Genomic DNA, 22,510 nt, shown 5'->3' on the forward strand with positions numbered 1-22,510 from the left:
TGCTCCAGAGAAACGAGGCCTGCCATGCATTTATGAAAGCACTTGTTTCTAAAGCTCTCACTCTTTTTTACAGTTTTACAGGAATATTAAAATATATGTTAAATTTGTTATATTTTATTGTAACAATTGTGGGGTCGTGGCATGTGTGATAACAGGTGTCATATTATTAGTAGGAAACTCTGTTTCCTGCTACAATATAGGCAGCTAGCTGCATAGTGATAGCAACATTGTAACTCTCCGATGCAGGGGTTAAAGTAAAATTCCCTTCTGCCTGGTAAGGGACCTCCTACATGTGCACCAACATTTTTGTATGGGCATAATCATAGAATTACATATATAATTGGAGCCTATTTCTCCCTATTCCAGAAAAATATGTGGTAAGCTTACCTGTTTGACAGACACAATTAAGGTGTCCATAGATGTCAGTATAGCCAAATACTCCAATTCTGTCGCATGCACTGATTAAATACCTCCGTGTCTAGGAACGGCTTGGTGCGTTTGGTTAAAACCAGAGCTAGAATTGAGTGAGGAAAGGGCAAAAAGGATATCTATTGGGCCTGTTATCTGGACCTCTGGCAGTCTCTATGGGGATGCCACAGGGTTCAATTCTCAGGCCGACTCTCTTCTCTGTATACATCAATGATGTTGCTCTTGCTGCTGGTGATTCTCTGATCAACCTCTACACAGACGACACCATTCTGTATACTGGCCCTTGTTTGGACACTGTGTTAACTAACCTCTAGATGAGCTTCAATGCCATACAACCCTCCTTCTGTGGCATCCAACTGCTCTTAAATGCAAGTAAAACTAAATGCATGCTCTTCAACCGATCGCTGCCCGCACCTGCCTGCCCATCCAGCTTCACTACTCTGGACGGTTCTGACTTAGAATATGTGGACAACTACAAATACCTAGGTGTCTGGTTAGACTGTAAACTCTCCTTCCAGACTCACATTAAGCATCTCCAATCCAAAATTAAATCTAGAATCGGCTTCCTATTTTGCAACAAAGCATCCTTCACTCATGCTGCCGAACATGCCCTCGTAAAACTGACCATCCTAACGATCCTCGACTTCGGCAATGTCATTTACAAAATAGCCTCCAACACTTTACTCAATCAATTGGATGCAGTCTATCACAGTGCCATCCGTTTTGTCACCAAAGCCCCAAATACTACCCACCACTGCGACCTGTACGCTTTCGTTGGCTGGCCCTCGCTTCACTCAAACTCGTCGCCAAACCCACTGGCTCCAGGTCATCTACAAGTCTCTGCTAGGTAAAGCCCCACCTTATCTCAGCTCACTGGTCACCATAGCAGCACCCATCCGTAGGATGCGCTCCAGCAGGTATATCTCACTGGTCACCCCCAAAGTAAATTCTTCCTTTGGCCGCCTCTCCTTCCAGTTCTCTGCTGCCAATGACTGGAATGAACTGCAAAAAACACTGAGGCTGGAGACTCATATCTTTCTCACTAGCTTTAAGCACCAGCTGTCAGAGCAGCTCACAGATCACTGCACCTGTATATAGCCAATCTGTAAATTGCCCATCCAACTACCTCATCCCCATCCCTAGTATCTCTACTTGCACATCTACCATTCCAGTGTTGAATTGCTATATTGTAATTATTTCTCCAGAATGGCCTATTTATTGCCTTACCTCCCTTTTCCTACCTTATTTGCACACACTGTATATAGACTTTTTCTACTGAATTATTATTACTGTATTGTTTATTCCATGTGTAACTCTGTGTTGTTGTATATGTCGAAATGCTTTGCTTTATCTTGGCTAGGTCGCAGTTGTAAATGAGAACTTGTCTCAACTAGCCTACCTGGATAAATAAAGGTGAAATAAATAAATAAATATATTCAGATAAGTATCCAGACCCTTTACTCAGTACTTTCTTGAAGCACCTTTGGCAGCGATTACAGCCTTGAGTCTTCTTGAGTATGACGCTACAAGCTTGGCACACCTGTATTTGGGGAGTTTCTCCCATTCCTCTCTGCAGATCCTCAAAATCTCTGTCAGGTTGGATGGGGAGCGTCGCTGCACAGCTATTTTCAGGTCTCTCCAGAGATGTTCGATCGGGTCCAAGTCCGGGCTCTGGCTGGGACGCTCCAGGACATTCAGAGACTTGTCCCAAAGCCACTCCTGCGTTGTCTTGGCTGTGTGCTTAGGGTTGTTGTCCTGTTGGAAGGTGAACCTTCACCCCAGCTCTGGAGCAAGTTCTCATCAAGGATCTCTCAATACTTTGCTCTGTTCAACTTTCCATCAAAACCTGACTTGTCTCCCAGTCCCTGCTGCTGAAAAAAAAACCCACACAGGATGATGCTACCACCTTGCTTCACCGTAGGGATAGAAGCAGGTTTCCTCCAGACGTGACGCTTGGCATTCAGGCCAAATACAGTGCCTTGCGAAAGTATTCGGCCCCCTTGAACTTTGCAACCTTTTGCCACATTTCAGTATCTCGGACCTGCCTGGTGTGTTCCTTGTTCTTCATGATGCTCTCTGCGCTTTTAACGGACCTCTGAGACTATCACAGTGCAGGTGCATTTATAATTACACACAGGTGGATTGTATTTATCATCATTAGTCATTTAGGTCAACATTGGATCATTCAGAGATCCTCACTGAACTTCTGGAGAGAGTTTGCTGCACTGAAAGTAAAGGGGCTGAATAATTTTGCATGTCCAATTTTTCAGTTTTTGATTTATTAAAAAAGTTTGAAATATCCAATAAATGTCGTTCCACTTCATGATTGTGTCCCACTTGTTGTTGATACTTCACAAAAAAAATACAATCTTATATCTTTATGTTTGAAGCCTGAAATGTGGCAAAAGGTCACAAAGTTCAAGGGGTCCGAATACTTTCGCAAGACACTGTAGTTAAATCAGGTTTCTTTAGACCAGAGAATATTGTTTCTCATGGTCTGAGTCCTTTAGGTTCCTTTCTCCAAACTCCAAGTGGGCTGTCATGTGCCTTTTACTGAGGAGTGTCTTCCCTGGCCACTCTACCATAAAGGCCTGATTGGTGGTGCTGCAGCGATGGTTGTCCTTCTGGAAGGTTCTCCCATCTCCACAGAGGAACTCTGTTCTCCCATCTCCACAGTGGAACTCTATAGCTTTGTCACCTCCCTGACCAAGGCCCTTTCCCCGATTGCTCAGTTTGGCTGGGCAGCCAGCTCTAGGAAGAGTCTTGGTGGTTCCAAACCTCTTCCATTTAAGAATGAAGGAGGCCCCTGTGTTTTTGGGGACTTTCAATGCTGCGGACAATTTTTGGTACCCTTCCCCAGATCTGTGCCTCAAAATAGTCCTGTCTCAGAGCTCTTCGGACAAGTCCTTCGACCTCGTGGCTTGGTTTTTGCTCTGACATGCACTATCAACTGTGTGACATTATATAGACAGGTGTGTGCCTTTCCAAATCATGTCCAATCAATTGCATTTACCACAGGTGGACTCCAATCAAGTTGTAGAAACAACTTAAGGATGATCAATGGAAACAGGATGCACCTGAGCTCAATTTCAAGTCTCATAGCAAAGGGTCTGAATACTTAGGTAAATAAGGTAATTGTTTTACATTTCTCATAAATTTGCAAAACTGTCTAAACCTGTTTTTGCTTTGTCATTATGGGCTATTGTGTGTATATTTATGAGGAAATGTTTTAATTTAAACAATTTTAGAATAAGGCTGTACCGTAACAAAATGTGGTAAAAGTCAAGGGGTCTGAATAATTTCTGAAGCACTGTATGTTGAAAAAAGTTAGCTCTGCCCAACCTTTCATAAGCCAATCAAATTAATAATCTGCCCTGGGAACACTTGAGTAAGTAAAACTGCAATGAGCCCACAATAGACTGTACAATGTAAAAATGTAACTTCACGTTCAAAGAGTCAGAGTTCAGTTGGTTGACATTCGCTTTTATTGGGTTAAAATGTTTTGGTATTTCAGCTTCTTGTCTTTTTACACATATCTTTAAATTAGCCAGCTTCTTCATCCAAACCAGGCAGAAGTGTAAACGGGTCTACTGTGAGAAGTTGCATTACAACTACAATAGATTGTTTTCCATGTATGCAATAACAAAGTCAGGAATAACAAAGTCATGTCAAAAATGTTTTTTAATCATAAAATAAAATGTCCTTTTCAATACCTAAATGAGCAAAGAATTGATCTTGGTTACAAGTTAGCCTACTACATTTTTTAAAGTCTTTCCTATGTAGTATAGTCCTATACACCATTGTCTAATCCTATGTATCCTGCATCTGTGTACTGCCCCAATAGTTTCCAAAAATGTTCACATTCAACGCACTGCAAGTCTCTTGAGACACTGTGTTCATGTTGGTGAAATACGACAGTCTCTACACTTGAAAAAATTATCTACAACAAACGGAACTACAACACAGTCGGTTGACATTCTTATGATATACATCATGAAAGTTCACCCCTGGATGAAAAGTCCCTTTATAAGCAGATATAGTCAGATCGTCTGTGGTCTGAGACCTGGGTCGTGTTCATTATACACAAAACTGAAGAAAAAAACAGTCCAACAAGAAATGCTTGTTTTCGCTTTCTGTTGCAAAATGTTTTGCTACGGTGTGCCCTAATGAAAACAACCATGGCTAAAGGCTACAAAGGCAGTTAGGCTAGTGTGATCTGAAGGGCCAGTCCTGTAGAGCGCTGACAAACAAAAAGTGCAGTGACCACCCCTAACCCATCAACAGCTGCAATGAGAGGATTCAAAATTGAACATGCAACGCAGGGCCATGTTCAGTAGGCAAACATTTAGGAATGTCATGATTTGAAGTGATTCCTCTTTTTACATGTTAGAGAGCATGTTTGTTCTACATTCCACAACATTGTGCCATGCTGAACTTGGCCCAGGCGAGATTACTCCCAAACGATACCATATCTTCCTTCTACTGAAACACAAATATCCATGTTTACTTCAAACGACTATCTGCTGTGAGGCGTAATATTCTGTATTCTAAATTGCTTTTTTACCCCTAGACAATCATTATGGTAATTACGCCATCTAGCCCTTGGAGAGGCTAAGTGGAATTTTCACCATAGACTTAAATATTTTCAGATCTACAGAAGATAGAAGTTAGAGGCTAGAGTTCCATTTGGAATTCAGCAGTAGTAGTGTATCCCGAAACCTTACTGTACACGCCAAACCTGTAATGCTGTGGCAAACTGAACCCTAAAACCATGCCAAGTTCAAAAACCTGAGTATGAAAATGACCACACAACAAAATAAACAACTTTATCACTAGTCATAAAAACATAGCAGCTAAAATAAGATAAAACTGGCAGTGCACACGATAAATAACACAATATAGATCTAGGATCAGTTTACCCTACTCAAATATTACCTTCATCATTAGAGGAACAAAATGCAAAACTGAATTTAGATCAGTGTCTAGGGGCAACTTGAAAGTACTCCCGCTCACTGTCCTCTCTCATTGCCTCTCTCTCCATTAGTGGGTCACTAAGGCACTGGTGTATACAGTCCGGCAGAGAAACTAAATTTTTTTATCTGTGCGCTACATACAGTTAAAACTACCCCATCACAAGAACAAAAACGAAAAAGCAACAAAGCGAAATGTGACATAAATATCCATGTTTTAAAATGTATATTTTCCACACTTAATTAATGTTATGGAAATGTATAATTAACTTAGAAATAAAAACTCAACAATTTCAATGTAAAAGCTTCGGGAAGAGCATGCCTTTTTGTTAACAAATATTTAAATAGTTTGTTTTATTTTCTTCAAATTAGGAGAGAAAAAATCACTTGATGTCTTTCTTGTTGAGGTCAAACAGACCCTTAAGTTCCAGCATGGCCTGTTTAATGTAACCCATGAAGCGGTGGGAGTCCTAGAGAGAGAGAGAGAGAGAGAGAGAGAGAGAGAAGACAGAGAGAGAGAGAGAGAGAGAGAGAGAGAGAGAGAGGGAGAGAAAGAGAGAGAGAGGGAGAGAAAGAGAGAGAGAGAGAGAGAGAGAGAGAGAGAGAGAGAGAGAGAGAGAGAGAGAGAGAGAGAGAGAGAGAGAACTGTAAAACCAAAATTGCAGACATGGCATAATAGCAGATCTAAATGGAATTGTAACACATGTAAACATACGGTCTCTGGACTGGAGTGTTTGCTGGAGATGTGGAAGTTGATGAGGTCCTCTCCAACAATGATGTAGGAAACTCCGTAACCGTCATCAGCCACCTGGAGGACACAACTGTAGATAAGCTCTGTCTCTTTAATTAGGCACCAAACTACCTGGACTTGTCCAATAGGAAATGTTCATTGTAGCTGCAAAATGTTTTTAAACATTATTATTTTGAGTGTTCTAATGAACACACACCAAGTAAGAGATCAGCCTCTTCAACATTCCCTAACTGGTCCCAGATAATTTGATGACTTCATCACAAACTACCAGTTCAGATCACTATCTTTTCTCCCAAATGCTGGGTCACTGCTTGGTGAAAGACTGAGCTATTTGCTGAACATGGATGACATTGAGAAGGATTCAGCAGTGAGAGAAAAGAATACTCACCGGGCCAAAGCCTCCTCCGGAGGTGACATAATGAGGGTGTTTGACCAGGTCAAAAAGTTCCACCTGCTGCATTGGAGTCTGACTGGTGGACAGCCTCCAGGGTTCTGACAGAACCTGCAGTACACAGAAACAGACCGTTTAAAGGGACAGTTCAACCAAATTACACATTTGTATCATTGCCTTGTTTTCCTGAACTGAAAAGCAAGCTCAATTAGAATCTCCATGTACATTTATTTTAGTCCAGGAATAGGCTTAATCTGTGTTCGGGAAACCTGCGCTATGGGTTTAATAAAGTCAAGACAAGACAAGACATTGACAGAGACAGGCTCATCTTTTTTGTGTGTGTGTCCGTAGCAACCATCACTCACCTCATGGAGGAAGGGAGAGTCCACTCCCAGGTACTTGGAGATGACGTAAAGGCAGAAGAGGTGACGGTCGATGCCCTTCCCTATCATGGCCTCACGATACATGTTCTGATGCTTCTCTGACGCCTCCTTCAGGAGTCTCATACGCTCCTCTCTCTGGGGAAAGAGAGAGTGAGAGATGAGGTAGAACCATAAGGCTGAAGGGAAAGAAGGAGGTACAAAGGCATCTTGACAATCTAGCCAAAATGTTGGGCATTGGCTTCTGTTTCTCTTTGTTTAACCTTGTTATTTTTTATTAAATTAACCCATAAGAGTCTAAGCCTTATAAAGCAGGTGGAGGGGGGTTCTACGAAGCAACTGTATATGGAATTGTTTTAAGAAGGTCATACCATGGATCCTTTAGTAATTCGATTTTTTATTTTAAGACCCTTTGAGGTATCAAAAAAATATATAAAAAAATTATCCCGGGTGCCGCAGTGGTTAAGGGTGCTGTACTGCAGCACCAGCTGTGCCCAGGCTCTGTCGTAACCGGCCGCGACCGGAAGGTCCGTGGGGCGACGCACAATTGGCCTAGCATCGTCCGGGTTAGGGAGGGGTTGGCCGGTAGGGATATCCTTGTCTCATTGCGCACCAGCGACTCCTGTGGCGGGCCGGGCGCAGTGCGCGCTAATCAAGGTTGCCAGGTGCACGGTGTTTCCTCTGACACATTGGTGACACATTGGTGTGGCTGGCTTCCGGGTTGGATGCGCGCTGTGTTAAGAAGCAGTGCGGATGGGTTGGGTTGTATATCGGAGGACGCATGACTTTCAACCTTTGTCTCTCCCGAGCCCGTACGGGAGTTGTAGCGATGAGACAAGAGAGTAGCTACTAAAAAAAAGAAAATTAATTTTTTGGGGGGGGCTATTAGCCCATACAAACGCATTGAATAACAATTTCACGACATGGAACAAACAACAAAAATAAGTTTGTTCTGAAGTGTCTGTCTTATATCTGAGAGATATGAAAGATTTTTTCTACATGTACAGTATACTGAACAAAAATATAAACGTAAAATGTTTATTAAAAAAAAACTAAAAGATCCCAGAAATGTCCCATACGCACAAAAAGCTTATTTCTCTCAAATGTTATTCACAAATGTGTTAACATCCCTGTTAGTGAGCCTTCCTCCTTTGCCAAGATAATCCATCCACCTGACAGGTGAGGCATATCAAGAAGCTGATTAAACAGCATGATCATTACACAGGTGCACCTTGTGCTGGGGACAATAAAAGGCCACTCTAAAATGTGCAGTTTGTCACACAACACAATGCCACAGATGTCTCAGATTTTGAGGGAGTGTGCAATTGGCATGCTGACTGCAGGAATGTCCACCAGAGCTATTGCTAGATAATTGAATGTTCATTTCTCTACCATAAGCTGCCTCTGTTGTTTTAGAGAATTTGGCAGTATGTCCAACCGGCCTCACAACTGCAAACCACGTGTAACCATGCCAGCTCAGGACCTCACCATCCGGCTTCTTCACCTGTGGGATTGTCTGAGGAGAGGAGGGGGTGCTGTGGAGTATTTCTGTCTGTAATAAAGCCCTTTTGTGGGGAAAAACTCCCTCTCATTGGCTGCGCCCCTGCCCAGTCATGTGAAATCCGTAGATTAGGTCCTAATGAATTCATTTCAATTGACTGATTTCCTTTTATGAACTGTAACTCAGTCAAATCTTTGAAACTGTTGCATGTTGCATTTATATTTTTGTTCAGTACTGTATATTTAACCCCTTACTTCTGCCACTAAACAGTCTCCTTTAATACTTCCATACATTTTTTAACTGGTACCGAGGGACTTTCAGACAAGTCTCGTGAGACCTGTGGGTGTCTTAAAGCAAAATAACTGACATCTGCGTGAGAGTCTCATCTTTGCACAGATGAGTCATATTAGTGTGTAGCCCAACCTGTTAGGACAGTGCTGTGCAGAAGGAAGTTGGCAGATCGGTTGTACCAACTTCAGACGAGTCTCAATATGCTTGTGGGGGTCGTAGCGCAAAACGGAGAACACCATCTTGTTCGTGAGTCTCATCTTTCATAATAGTTTGTAGGCCAAACCGTTTGAACGCTACGGATGATTTTGTGAGAAGACTGATTTTCGGAATGTCTCATGGTCTGACTAACACCGCTCTAGCTCTGTCACCTTTCACCGCAGATGTGGAAGTGCGACATAGGCGGATGTGGTGAGGTGTCGATGTGAACCCTGTCCCTTACCGTTTCGTCTCTGATCATGGAGCGGACGAAGGCGCAGGTCTCCATGGTGCAGGAGCGCACCGTCTCCGTACGGCCCTCTCTGAACAACCGTGTCATCGATGCCTCGTACGTTAGACAGAACTTGCCCTTATCCTGCAGAGAACATACAGTATGTAATAATAAACATGCCGTCAGCTGTTACACATCATGGCTTAATTTTTGCCTTGTACTCCTAGGGGCAGTTTCCCTGACAGTTTAAAGTGCCATCCACACCTAGGATGATAACTGTAACGAAAACCATAACAGTATCAGAAATCGTTCTAATTCAAGTGAACGTCAGCGTTCACACTACAACAATAACTACAAAAAAAACAATAACGACTGTTATCGTTGGTTCTAGCCTCGGGTCTAAGCTGTAAAGTACAATGAATGTCTTAGGAATAACCGCTCAAAAGCTCTGCGTTTGGAATGCATGTTACATTTCGAAATAACTGTATAGAACATGGACATTCTACTTGCAGAATGAATGAAAATAAAATGACTCTAAGCTGCTAATTTTTCATGGATAACACATCTGATCTCAATACATTTTTCCCGTTCACACAACTACAATCTGTTATGAACACAGTACACCGCGTTTTGTAGACTTGACATTTTCAAATGTTTTCAAATGTTTTGTTGTTTAGAAGGAGTGCAAAGGCTGAATTTCGGGTTGTGCACGCACACGCGCACTTCACAGACGAGGCATTCCCTAATGGAAATATGCAAACACGTGCTTCGAAACGCACCAATAAGACCTCGCGAGCTCGTGCTTGACTTTGCCCACCTCCTTGCCTGTTCTGCCCAGAAAACAGATGACTATCTTGGGCTAGTTATAAATACATTTGTTAACATCGGTAAGTCCAACTGATGCTGCATAAAGGCTAAATAAAAAGGCTGAAGCATGGGGTTGCCAATATCCATACCCCCATTGGGCTAATCATTAGCTAGATCCCGAACTCTAAAAATGGTCTTGTTACAAGTTAGCAACATATTGATGACTTTACTATCCCTCCCAAAAACACAGTGACTGTAATGTAGGCCTACTACCTGTTACAACTGCCCCGTGTTACACTTGGCCCCTACGCACTCACGGTGAATAGCGCAGCGCTTACATTCAATAAGACATTCATTTTTAAGAGTTGAGAAAGAAATGTAGTAGCAATGGAAAGCTGTTGTAGAGGAAAAGTACATGTGGACAGTTCTAGCATCTTCAAAGTCCATGTTGACAGATTTTTTTTTAATATGTTCAATATTTTTGGGGGTGTGGCGGAGTGGAGCTGATAAATAAATACAAGGGAAACCTTGGAGTCTACAGTGCGCGACACATCACTTCTGGATGATATGTGTTTGTTTTATTTTACTTGTTCACTTTGACAAGTTAAATCTATATTCTGCTTGTCTGACTATTTGCGTGAAGGTCGAACCCAGAATAATCCTAAAATATATTTGGAAGTCCCTTCACCCTGAAGTGTGCGAGCTGCAGGGCAATCTGGATGAACGCATCCGGGCTTGTGCGGCACTTCTTGATCAGACCCTTGCCAAAGTCCTTAAAGGGGTAGATGTGCGAGTCCACATCATCTGCCAGTGCCTGGGCAAACTTCAGAGAGCTCTGGATTGTACTCTGGCACTGAGGATCACAAGATCACAAGTTAACATAGAACACAAGTCTGTAAACTGGTGGCCCATGGGCCAAATCTGTCCCCACAAACCAATTAGATGTGGCCTAAGGCTTAATGTAGTTGCTAGCCCCTGACATAGCCAATAGTAGTGTTAGCAGTAGTTCTGACGAAAGTGAAATAGAACCTCTGCAGGGATGTCCCACTGCAGCCTTTGGGGTCCAGGCAGGTTGGGGTGGGGCTCCCCGTTACAGTGGCCCTCCTCAGTGTAGCCCAGCTCCAGAGGGTCCATGCACAAGACTTGCTGAGAGACAGAGGTGAGAGGCAACAAAATTGGCAATACAATGACAGAGCTCAACTCTTTGGATTGAAAATCTTTCACAATATATTAAAAGGACAGCCCGCCAAATGCTCAATTCACAAATAAGCAGACTGGTTGTTGTATGGGACATACCTCCCAGAGATGGCCTATGATTGGTGCGTCGGCCCAGGCATGCTCGGCATTCAGGCCCATGGTTCCGTTCTTGAAGACGATGAGGTTGAAGGACTTGTCAAACCACCTGGGGAAGCACAGCACCATGTAAAATGTACCTTAAAGGGGCATTCTGCAGTTTGAACAATAACATAGTAGACACCCCGCCAATGATTTACTAAATCGCTGAGTGATGGGACTGGAGAAATGAAACCACTCTCAAACTCATGGACAGAGCTATGATATCAATATTATAGCTTTAACCATGTTTAGAGGCTATACATTGTTTGTTTACAAGCTAAGGAAGGAGTAAAACAAGCTTATATTTGAGTTTTTAATAGGGTATGACTGCTGAACTAAGCTCATGAGTCATCTGTAAGTTATATTGTTCAATATTCAATGGAGGAGGCTATTTAATATCAATTTAAAAGGCTAAAAATGGATGTAGCAACTGCAGTGAGATTATGGTAACTGGCCTACAGAAACAGTAGCTTAGTGCCAGATCTGTTTGTGCTGTCTTGCTCCCATGCTAATTGTTTGTCGTGAAAATGACCATAGCAGTTGGCAAAACCGCACAAACAGATTTTGGACCAGGGTATACTGAAGAAACAGCACAATGTGACATAACCCACTGGGCACACACTGGTTGAATCAATGTTGTTTCCACGTCATTTCAACTAAATTACGTTGAGCCAACGTGGACTAGATATTGAATTGACGTATGTGCCCAGTGGGAATTGTTATAATTCCTCAGTGGAATTGATAGCCTGAGCTGTCCTCATTGGCTGTCATTGGTTGGAAATTGCTCAATCACAACCTTTGACTGGTTTCAGCCACTCACCTGTCGTAGCATTTGCCGTGGAGGAGGGACTTGGCGTAGCTGTCTAATGATTTCACCGGGTTGTCGGTCTCGTATTTCTGTTCTGAGTCATCAAGGGTTACGAAGAAGGCAGCCTTCTCAATGGCATCCAGTGACTGCTTGTTCTTGCCGCTTCTGAAGTAGGTTTCACGTGCTTTGGCCCATGGTGTCCTGGTGAGCAGGGTTAGAGGTCAAATAGGAGTACTGGAGTGGACATTAGAGGTTGACTCAGAAGTGAAGATTCCTGTACTGTCTTGTCCTGTCAATTTTTTTCCTATACTGTCCTGATACCACAATAGTTCTATAAACCCGGAACTTTCCTGTCCCGTCCCGATAACAATCATGCCCATCCCAAGATCACTTTTACGATCAGAAATAACTTCCTCCATTAGCTGCTCATCTATCTGTCCCCCGCTCTGCGTGAGTAGCCATCATCAATACCAGAATATATACAGTACATGGTAGCCATAGCAACTGCTCCGTTTGGCAGTTGTCTGCAGCTCACGTACAATTGATAACTTCCATAATACAAGATTTTGGCCCTCAACAAGATTAAATGAGCGGATGTCTTTGGCGAACCTATCCTTAACTCTTCAACTCAGATGGCATGGGTTTTATTAAATACGAGAACAATTGGGCTTGACCGATAAGGTAGTTAGTAGAGCTATGCCACTTCAAGCCGCTTGTCCCTCTCTCCAGTTGGTGCCATGTACTCGATTCCTTTGTTGTCAAAGAAAACTCTACCAGTGTTCTCACTATCGCCATCTATCGTTGAAAAACACAGATTAAACTGTTTTCCAAAATGTTGTTGCCCCTTCAAGAGACTTACTTACCGAAATTTGTCACACGAATTTAGACCCCTTAATTTTCTCAAATTTTGTTACGTTACAGCCATATTCTTGAATATGAATTTACCACAGGTGGACTGCAATCAAGTTGTAGAAACGTAAAAAAATTTTTTTTAAGTTGTAGAAATGTCTCAAGGATGATCAATGGAAACAGGATGCACCGAGCTCAATTTCGAGTCTCGTGGCAAAGGGTGTGAATTCTTATGTATTTATGTTTTTATTTGCAGAATAATAGTTATTACTATTATTATTCACTATTATTATTGTAGAATAATAGTGAAGACCTCAAAACTATGAAATAACAAATATGGAATCATGTTGTAACCAAAAAAGTGTAAAACAAATCCAAATATATTTGAGATTTTAGATTCTTCAGTAGTCACCCTTTGCCATGATGACAGCCTTGCACACTCACTTATGCAGCTCAACTACACCATACATTTAAAAAAATCAGCGTTCGGCAGGATTACCAACACAGACTGACGAGCTTCTATGGCCGACCAATCCAAACTCCTCTCTTGGCATGTCCAGCCCACTCAATATCTCAGCCAATCATGGCTAGTGGGAAGGTTGCTACTTTTTCTGAGGCTTAACCAACAAGGCTCGTAATTTAACAATTGTATTTGTATTTACAGATGGCATACAAGTTTGTTATTAAGGCACATGAAAGTTCACATGTTCAAAAAGGCAATTCTGCCAAAAAACGCATTTTGATAAAAAAATATTTTTTATGTTCAAATGGCTCTCATGTGAAGTCCTTACTTGCGACACATGCCTAGTTTCCTGAATCGCATCACATATGTTTTATTAAATAGTTTTGATGTCTTCACTATTATTCTACAATGTGGAAAATTGTAAAAATAAAGAAAAACCCTGGAATGAGTAGGTGTGTCCAAACTTTTGAATGGTACTGTATATGGGTCAAGCTACATTTTCAGATATGACATGTTTCAAATTTTGTCAGAAAGTTGTTTTCATTGCATTTTTAAGCATTCTGTTCACTAGCTAGCGAACGTTAGCTTACTGTCTCGCTAGCTAATATGATTATGGCCATCTATTTTATTTTTGAACATGTGCATGCCTAGACAATAGTGACCCATCCTCTTAGCTACAGTAGATTTGGCTGGGGGGTGGTTATAGCATTTCTTTCACATGACCCATCAATTTAGACAAGTGTGTCTGGGTGTGTCATCATCTGATAATTATAAAAGATTTATACAATATATATATATATTCTTTTTGAGTGTGTCATCATCTAATAATTATAAAAGATTTATACAATATTTTTTTTTCTGGACACATTGTATTTTTGATGTTGCTACTATGCAGATAACAAATTCACTCTACCGTTTACATCTTCTATATCCTGTGCATGTGACAAATAAACATAGAATTTATTTGATATAGCATGTGTTTAACAGAGACGGTAATGTGAAGAACAACATGACCTGCATCAAAGTCAGATTAGGATGTTGTCAGGGAGTGCGTAACTAGCGGAAGGGAAGTCTGGCGCAGGAGAGCAAAACTGGGTAATCAACGGAGCAGTTTTATTCATAAAACCACCGGAAACCAGAACAACAAACAAATGGGTACAAAACCCATCACGGACCAGAGAAAACGTGCACATGCACTTACAATAAACAATTCCGCACAAAGACATGGGGGGAACAGAGGGTTAAATACACCACATGTAGTGAGGGAATTTAGACCAGGTGTGTGGGACGACAAGACAAAACAAAAGGAAATGTGGATCGATGATGGCTAGAAGACTGGCGACGCCGACCACCGATCCCCGCCCGAACAAGGAGAGGAACCGAGTTTGGCGGAAGTCGTGACAGATGAAGGCCAAGGACTAAATAAAGTCTATTTTTACACCTACTTTTTTCTACTACTTTAACCACTTTTAGTCTTGAAGTCTTTGGTTGTTCACTACACTACCTTACTCACACATGGCCTCACATGTGAATCTTCAAAGAGATGGGTGGGGATATGGCTTAAGAGGGTGTGAACAATGCTGAATGGGCATAGACCAGTGGTTCCCAAACTTTTTATAGTCTTGTACTTCTTCAAACATTCAACCTCCAGCTGCGTACCCCCTCTAGCATCAGGGTCAGCGCACTCTCAAATGTTGATTTTTGCAGTCATTGTAAGCCTGCCACACACACACAATATACAAAACATATATTAAACATAAGAATGAGTGTGAGATTTTGTCACAACCTGGCTCGTGGGAAGTGACAAAGAGCTCTTATAGGACCAGGGCACAAATAATAATATAATAATAATCAATATGTTTGCTTTTCAATTAACCATCTTACATATAAAACCTTATTTGTTAATCGAAAATTGTGAATAACTCACTACAGGTTAATGAGAAGGGTGTGCTTGAAAGGATGCACATAACTCTGCAATGCTGGGTTGTACTGGAGAGAGTCTTAGTCTTAAATAATTTCCCACACACAGTCTGTGCCTGTATTTAGCATTCATGCTAGTGAGGGCTGAGAATCCACTCTCACATAGGTACGTGGTTGCAAAGGGCATCAGTGTCTTAACAGCGCGATTTGCCAAGGCAGGATTCTCTGAGTGCAGCCCAATCCAGAAATCTGGAAGTGGCTTCTTGATTGAAATTCAATTCTCACAGAACCACTTGTTGCAATTTCGAAGAGGCTCTCTTGTTCAGATATCGGTAAGTGGACTGGAGGCAGGGCATGAAAGGGATAACAAATCCACTTGTTTGTGTCTTCCGTTTTGGGAAAGTACCTGCGTAATTGCGCACCCATCACACTCAGGTGCTTCGCTATGTCACATTTGACGTTGTCCGTAAGCTTGAGTCCATTTGCACACAAATCATACACTGACAGAAAGACCTGTGTGTTGTCCTTGTTAATGCAGACAGAGAAGAGTTCCAACTTCTTAATCATAACCTCAAAGTTGTCCCGCACATTGAATATAGTTGTTGAGAGTCCCTGTAATCCTAGATTCAGATAATTCTGGTGAGAAGAAACATCACCCAGATAGGCCAGTCGTGTGAGAAACTCATCATAATGCAAGATGTCAGACAAGTGAAAATGATGGTCAGTAAAGAAAACTTTAAGCTTGTCTATCAATTTAAAAAGAAACGTGTCAACACTTTACCCCTTGATAACCAGCGCACTTCTGTATGTTGTAAACGCGTTACATCGTGCAGAAAATACACGAGAGTTCAGGGTGCCTTGCTTTAACAAAGTTAACCATTTTCACTGTATTGTCCAAAATGTCTTTCAAGCTGTCAGGCATTCCCTTGGTAGCAAGAGCCTCTCGGTGGATGCTGCAGTGTACCCAAGTGGCGTTGGGAGCAACTGCTTGCACGCACGTTACCACTCTACTATGTCTCACTGTCATGGCTTTTGCGCCATCAGTACAGATACCAACACATCTTGACCACCAAAGTCCATTTGATGTCACAAAGCTGTCCAATACTTAAAAATATCCTCTCCTGTTGTTCTGGTTTCCAGAAGAGGATGTCTTTCTTAATTGACCCCCCATAAATGTAACAGACCAGGAGCTGCCATGTCTGTTGATTCATCCAGCTGTAAAGCATAGAATTCAATGGCTGGTATGCGAAGCAGTAATTGTTTCAAAACATCTCCTGCCATGTCACTGATGCGTCGTGAAACAGTGTTGTTTGATGAAGTCATTGTCTGTGTAGTTTTTTTGGCCTTTTCCCTCAGCATTGTCCCAGCCATATCCGCGCACCAGGAAGAATGAAGTCCTCCACAATAGTATTGGGCTTGTCTGTCCTAGCCACTCGGTCGCTCACCATATAAGACTCTTCTAGCCCCTTCTTATTAAATGGTATCTGTTGCTTTTATACATGTCTTACTATTACTTGGTGTCTTAATTTTCAAATTGGCATGCTTTGTTTCTAAATGTCCGCGCAAGTGTGAAGGTTTCATCAAGTTGTTTTTTCACATATAACACACTGTGGCTGAGGAAAGGCACTACTCCCAATATAAGTGAACCCCAAATCAATGTAGTTCTCATCATATTTGCACCTCTTCGACGGTCCAACAATGTCCCTGTCTGTTGTTTGGTGCTTTCCCAGGTAAGGGGGCAGTAGCTCTTCGGCTGCATCAGATTCACAACTGTTAGTGTCTATGCTAGCTGGGCTAACAACAAATGTAGAATTACTGATGCTAGCATTGGATGTACTCTTGGAAGCAGAACAACTTGTGTCGTCGACAGGTGCAGGTGTAGTACTGCTGGTTGTAGCATTACTACCAGTAGAGCTGGTATGTGTCTCTATGGACGCATGCCTTACTTTTTTTTAACCATTTATCAATTTTCGAGCAAACGGAATGAGCAGCAGACACGTTAGGCTACATACGGACCATTAGTGGAATTCCCACGAGAGAGTAACGGTTACTTTGATAGGATGTTAATTATTTGACTAGGCTACCTGTATTTGATATTGTTCTGTTATTTCGCTGAACACAAGATAGTTTCATTTTATTTTTGCCGGTGAAATGAGATTACTCAGATGAGAAAAAAACCTCACCCAAATGTATGGCGCCATTGGAAAATATAAATGGACTGTTTGAAAACGTGAAAAAAAAATAAAACAAAGAAAAAAATGTATATGAATGTAAAAAAAATGTGAATCACATTTGTATTTGGCGTACCCCCGATGGTATTGCGCATACCCCAGTTTGGGAATGCAAAACATTCAGTCTGTACTTTTGTCCAATGTAAAAAAAACACCATGTTGCTACATTAGACCGAATTGAGGTGGTGGGTCACATATTAGCCCTACACACAGTTTAAAAAAATTATGAAATGCTTCACACATTAGATCATTGTGCATTACTGACAAGCGTCATGATAATTTGGTACCCAACAAAAGACAATGGACTGAAAAAGGGAAGGACTACTTAAACAAGTCCAATAACAAACAAAACGTAAATGTTTCAACTGTGACTTTTACTTTGCATGCCGTAAAATGGAAACTTGATACTGACAGCAATTTCTACTGGTACAATTAGTGGTCCCTTGTCATGCAAACAAACGTAGTATGATAGCAGGTCGGGTCAGTTCAATATTCACCAGGGGAATTAGGTACAAAGGCATCCGGCTCGTGGTCAAACTGCTCTGAACTTGAATTCACAAACAAGCAACAGTACTTAATAGTCCCATGTCAGGGCAAAATAAATGTACCTTAACATAGGAGCTACATTGGGGTATCAGGAAAACAGTATTTTTAACTGCTGCACTGGCATAAGTTACGTGTTTAGTGTAGCAAGCCAATGAGTATGATCCAGGTGCCGTAATGACATCGCTTCCTGTCAGAAGCCCCACCCACCTCTCCCCTGCGGTGAGCGCAGCCAGGTACTCCTCCCCTTCCTGGGGCTCGCTCTTATCAGCCAGGATCCTCTCCATCTGCTGCTCGATCTCCCGCGGCAACAGCAGGCGCCCATCGTAGAACACCCACACCTTGAAGAAGCGCCCCTTGTTGAAAACGGCGATGTGCTTGCTCTCGTCCACATGCTGAATAGTGTCTGGACATACTCAAAGGAGGGAGGGAAAGAGGGAAGAGAGAAAAGTGGGAGAGGGTGAAAGTGGGAGAGGGTGCAAGGATAGGCAGAACAGCTAATTTATGAGTTTCCGAAACAAAATTCCCTTCCCAGCGGGTAAAGCTGGTTGAAATGACGTCATTACAACAAGTTTACAACAAAGTAACTGGTTGTTATCTGGTTGTAATAACGTAATGATTTTTTGGGTTCCTTGTATGTATAATTTTTGGGTTCCTTGTACGTAAACAATGTACTGTAAACGCTGGTCCTAGTCAGAGATAATTTAATGATGATTAGGATGGCTGTGCTGGCATAGCTCTGTGATCTCAGAGGGAAGGGGGTAGGAGGATAAAGAGAGACAGGCATTTCACAGAGCTTTATCTGCTTAAGACTTAAAGTTATAATAATCCAATAAAGAAGTATAAGGAGTTTGTAGGTGGTGAATTTTGTGGAATTGGACAATATTGATAAGCCAATTTAAGTATGCGTCAAAATATCCACAACAAAAGCAAAACAATATTGGTGATCGTCCCATTCTGTGAAATACCAAAACACCATAAGTATCATGCAGGAGGGTCGATAACCATAGTCATCTACATTGTGAGAGACAGTTTTTCTTATTCAAGTGAACATCTATCCACTTTTCAAAGGATATTCATCTTGAATAAGAAAAAGTCAAGGGGACTGGTTTATTCAATCCACAAACTAAAGCAGTGTGACTAGGGAGTGTGGGGATGGAATGGGGGTAATGGTTTCGGGTGCGAGTCCAAACGATTGTTTGTGGAGTAACACACATAAATAATACATCTTCTATTTTTGAAGAAAGGTGTGAAGACATGGCGGTGTTCAGTGCTTTCAAACAAGTGTTTGCCCAGTTAGGGGAATGGAGAAAGGACAAAGGGGTCTACGGGATGCCAGGGACACTTTTCCATGGAGCTTTGTTCCCGAAAACAACAACCTCGCACCCAGGTAAAAATCTAGGCTATCTGCTTAGTTTAATTGCACCTTGAGTAATTTTATCTTTACTTGGGTGTTTATGGGTTGGATGTAGGCTGAGTGCTAGGCTTTCTGCATTATACAACATTATCTCATTGCTTAGCCAAACAACTACAAAAAAACTACTAAACACTACTAAAATACTACTGTACTAATATACTACAAAATGTTACTAAAACACTACTTAAATACTGTTTTGGAAGACAATGGAAAAGGAGATGGAGACCATAACAGACTTGCACCCATTGCAAATGTACCTCTGTTTTAAAATATATCATATTGACAATGGGTAGCCTAGTGGTTAGAGAGTTGGACTAGTAACCAAAAGGTTGCAAGTTCATATCCCCGAGCTGACAAGGTACAAATCTGTGGTTCTGCCCCTGAACAGGCAGTTAACCCACTGTTCCTAGGCCGTCATTGAAAATAAGAATTTGTTCTTAACCGACTTGCCTAGTTAAATAAAGGTAAAATATATTTTTTTTCAATTATGGTGATCTACGACTGACTACAAATAATATTTTGTGACATTTCTGCTTTTATCATATTTTTGTCATATTTTGGGAATTTCATTTCTTCAGGAGTTTCCTCTGTTCATCTCTACAGAGATCTCTACATCTCCCATTAAAACCTGGGTTTGAAATTTTATTTTACAATCTTCGTATCTGAATTTACTCACTGTGATTTTCTCTGGAAAAGAGTGACTGCTATTTGACTGCAATTGAAAGTGAATCATTACTGAGATTCATGGGGTGACAGAAGTCCATCGTGTTCATTTGGCACCAAATGGAGGAAAAGGAATTGAAACAGGGAGCGACTACCTGGACTTATTTTCATCTTCTGTTGTGAAACATTTTTTTTTTTTAAGTTTTCCTTTGTGGGCACGATCCAAACAGAGACGAGGTCAGTGAGTGTGTTTTTTCCTTATTGGACTCTGAACATTTAGGGGAAAACCCAGTTTATCGCACATGACTTGAAGCTCATTTCCTTAAAGCTGTCCAATGTGACCTTAGCCTTTGATTATTTGTTCATCTCAAAGATGGCAAAGACTTAAAGAGATAGTTCACCCAAAATTACTGACATGAAACACGAAAACTGCTAATACAGGGCTCCAGATATTTTCCCCAGATGCCACAAATGTTTTCTGCCCATGATTTGACGGCACTCCAATAGAAAAGATTTGAGTCATCATCTCCTTCCATGATTCCAGAAGATACAGGATAATAGTGATGATAAAGCTATTGTAGCAATGATCACATATTATTCTATAATAATATGCTGTATTATGCTGCCATACATCTAAAGCCTTTTTTAAACGTATATTTGTATGTAAATGTTATTTTAAAGTAATTCACAACGCTTTATTAAGAAGTGTAGCAGACTACTGAGAATGTGTTCAATAATAAAGTTGTTACATCTAACATGTCCAAGCAGGAATGCATGATTGAAAATATTTTGATATGCAACCTAATCCAGTGATTGGCATTAAATTTAGGTTGCCAATGTGACCATTTTTGTTATATTTTTCTGACATGATAGGACTTCAGAATTGACCGATTTCTTTGTTGTTCAATAGAGATGAATTTGCCTTCATCTTTATGTGCACTGATATAGGCTAGGGGTGTGAATGTTAAAGGAAATTGAATCCTTAACATTAAGAAAAAAATCCCTCACCAAAAAATCCCTAACTGTTTTATTTCCTCTTCAAAATTAAAATCACAATGCAGTTATCACAAAACTAGCATTAAACAGGTCCCATCATAAATGCAACAATGATGCAACAATGCTGTAATGTTAGTAAGAGGGGATATGACTCTTTCAAATGATTTCGCATGGATATAAAGCGCTCTACACTTCATCGTAGTTAACATATACCAGCATATGGTGTGTATTCCTTTGCCCTGTGTTTGATTTGTGAGCTTAAACTTGGTGGACGGGCTTTTGTTAATCATGAAACAAAGTAGGCCCCTAGACTAATGAATACGCAATTTGCCTTCATCCCCCCCCCCAATTTTTTGTTGTTGCAGATTTCATTCTAGAACGTGGCTAGGTTTAGGGGGGGACCTATTCTAAATGGCACACTATAGCAGTTAGCAAAAAGCATCAAATAGACAAGAGGCATTTATTATTCCAAAACTGCAGCTTGTGGTTGGAACACATATTTCCCTAATTTAATCAACCATTTTGATTAAGCTGTCCTGAATTTCTAAGGAATGTAGCTTGTCTACAGTTTTGTTTGTGTATTCTATCATTAGACTTTTCATAGGCAATCATTCCAGCACGAGGGTGTGTAGGGAGCGATCGGAACAAAATTGAGTGAGAGACTTATAACAAAGAACGACATTGAGTGAGAAACGTGTAACGGAGGGAAAAGATAATGTAGGGAGAAGAACTGATCACTTGGCTAGGTACATTTTTTGTTACGAGTCGATAATGCACATAAAAAATGGAAGCAACACCAGAGTCAACAGGAATTAACGGTTGTCTTCGGGACAAAATGTCACCTACCCAAAGCAGATTCCAGATGCCGCCTACTTTATGACTGCGGTAGAACTTCATTGCCCCCCAGCGCTCATACCACACAATAGGATTTGAAGTGAATTTTATTTTATGCATTTTATTTTCTTATAATTTTAAAGGAAAACCAATGAAAAAATTGCTGTCTAAACGTTAAGAAAGTTTAAATAAAATTGGTGGGTGCTTATATTTGTCCTGTTACACATTTGTACAAGTGTGTAATGGAAATGTGTTCCTTGCATATACCAACCCCTACATATCCCAGACACCCACGGAGAGTGGGGTCAAGGCAAGGGTCACCATTTTCCAGCTCTCTTGGTGCAATTGGGGTTAATTGCCTGCATTTATTTAGATCGTTTAAATAACCTACATCATGTTATTTCAAGTTATCCATTCAATAGCACGTTGTAAAATAACTAGGCAATTGAAGGCATCTATTTTTTCATGTTAACTTTGATTGTGTTCAATGAAAATTATACTGTA

At 41.1% G+C, this 22,510-nt stretch overlaps 1 protein-coding gene across 2 annotated transcripts in view; it reads right to left on the reverse strand.

The window, feature by feature from the left end:
* Positions 1 to 4,092: 4,092 nt before the first annotated feature.
* Positions 4,093 to 22,510, reverse strand: part of cpt1ab (carnitine palmitoyltransferase 1Ab (liver)) — an 82,498-nt gene continuing 64,080 nt past the window's right edge. For both annotated transcript variants that reach the window (XM_064930631.1, XM_064930630.1), the window contains exons 10-19: positions 18,307 to 18,502; positions 12,103 to 12,291; positions 11,244 to 11,349; positions 10,977 to 11,093; positions 10,636 to 10,800; positions 9,153 to 9,284; positions 6,907 to 7,059; positions 6,539 to 6,652; positions 6,115 to 6,207; positions 4,093 to 5,869 (exon numbers count right to left, since the gene is read on the reverse strand). In XM_064930631.1, coding sequence (XP_064786703.1) covers positions 5,783 to 5,869; positions 6,115 to 6,207; positions 6,539 to 6,652; positions 6,907 to 7,059; positions 9,153 to 9,284; positions 10,636 to 10,800; positions 10,977 to 11,093; positions 11,244 to 11,349; positions 12,103 to 12,291; positions 18,307 to 18,502 — 1,352 coding nt within the window. In that variant the 3' untranslated portion in view covers positions 4,093 to 5,782. The remainder of the gene's footprint in view (positions 5,870 to 6,114; positions 6,208 to 6,538; positions 6,653 to 6,906; positions 7,060 to 9,152; positions 9,285 to 10,635; positions 10,801 to 10,976; positions 11,094 to 11,243; positions 11,350 to 12,102; positions 12,292 to 18,306; positions 18,503 to 22,510) is intronic.

This window comes from Oncorhynchus masou, chromosome 22 (genome assembly GCF_036934945.1).
Source record: "Oncorhynchus masou masou isolate Uvic2021 chromosome 22, UVic_Omas_1.1, whole genome shotgun sequence".
Lineage (NCBI taxonomy): Eukaryota > Metazoa > Chordata > Actinopteri > Salmoniformes > Salmonidae > Oncorhynchus > Oncorhynchus masou.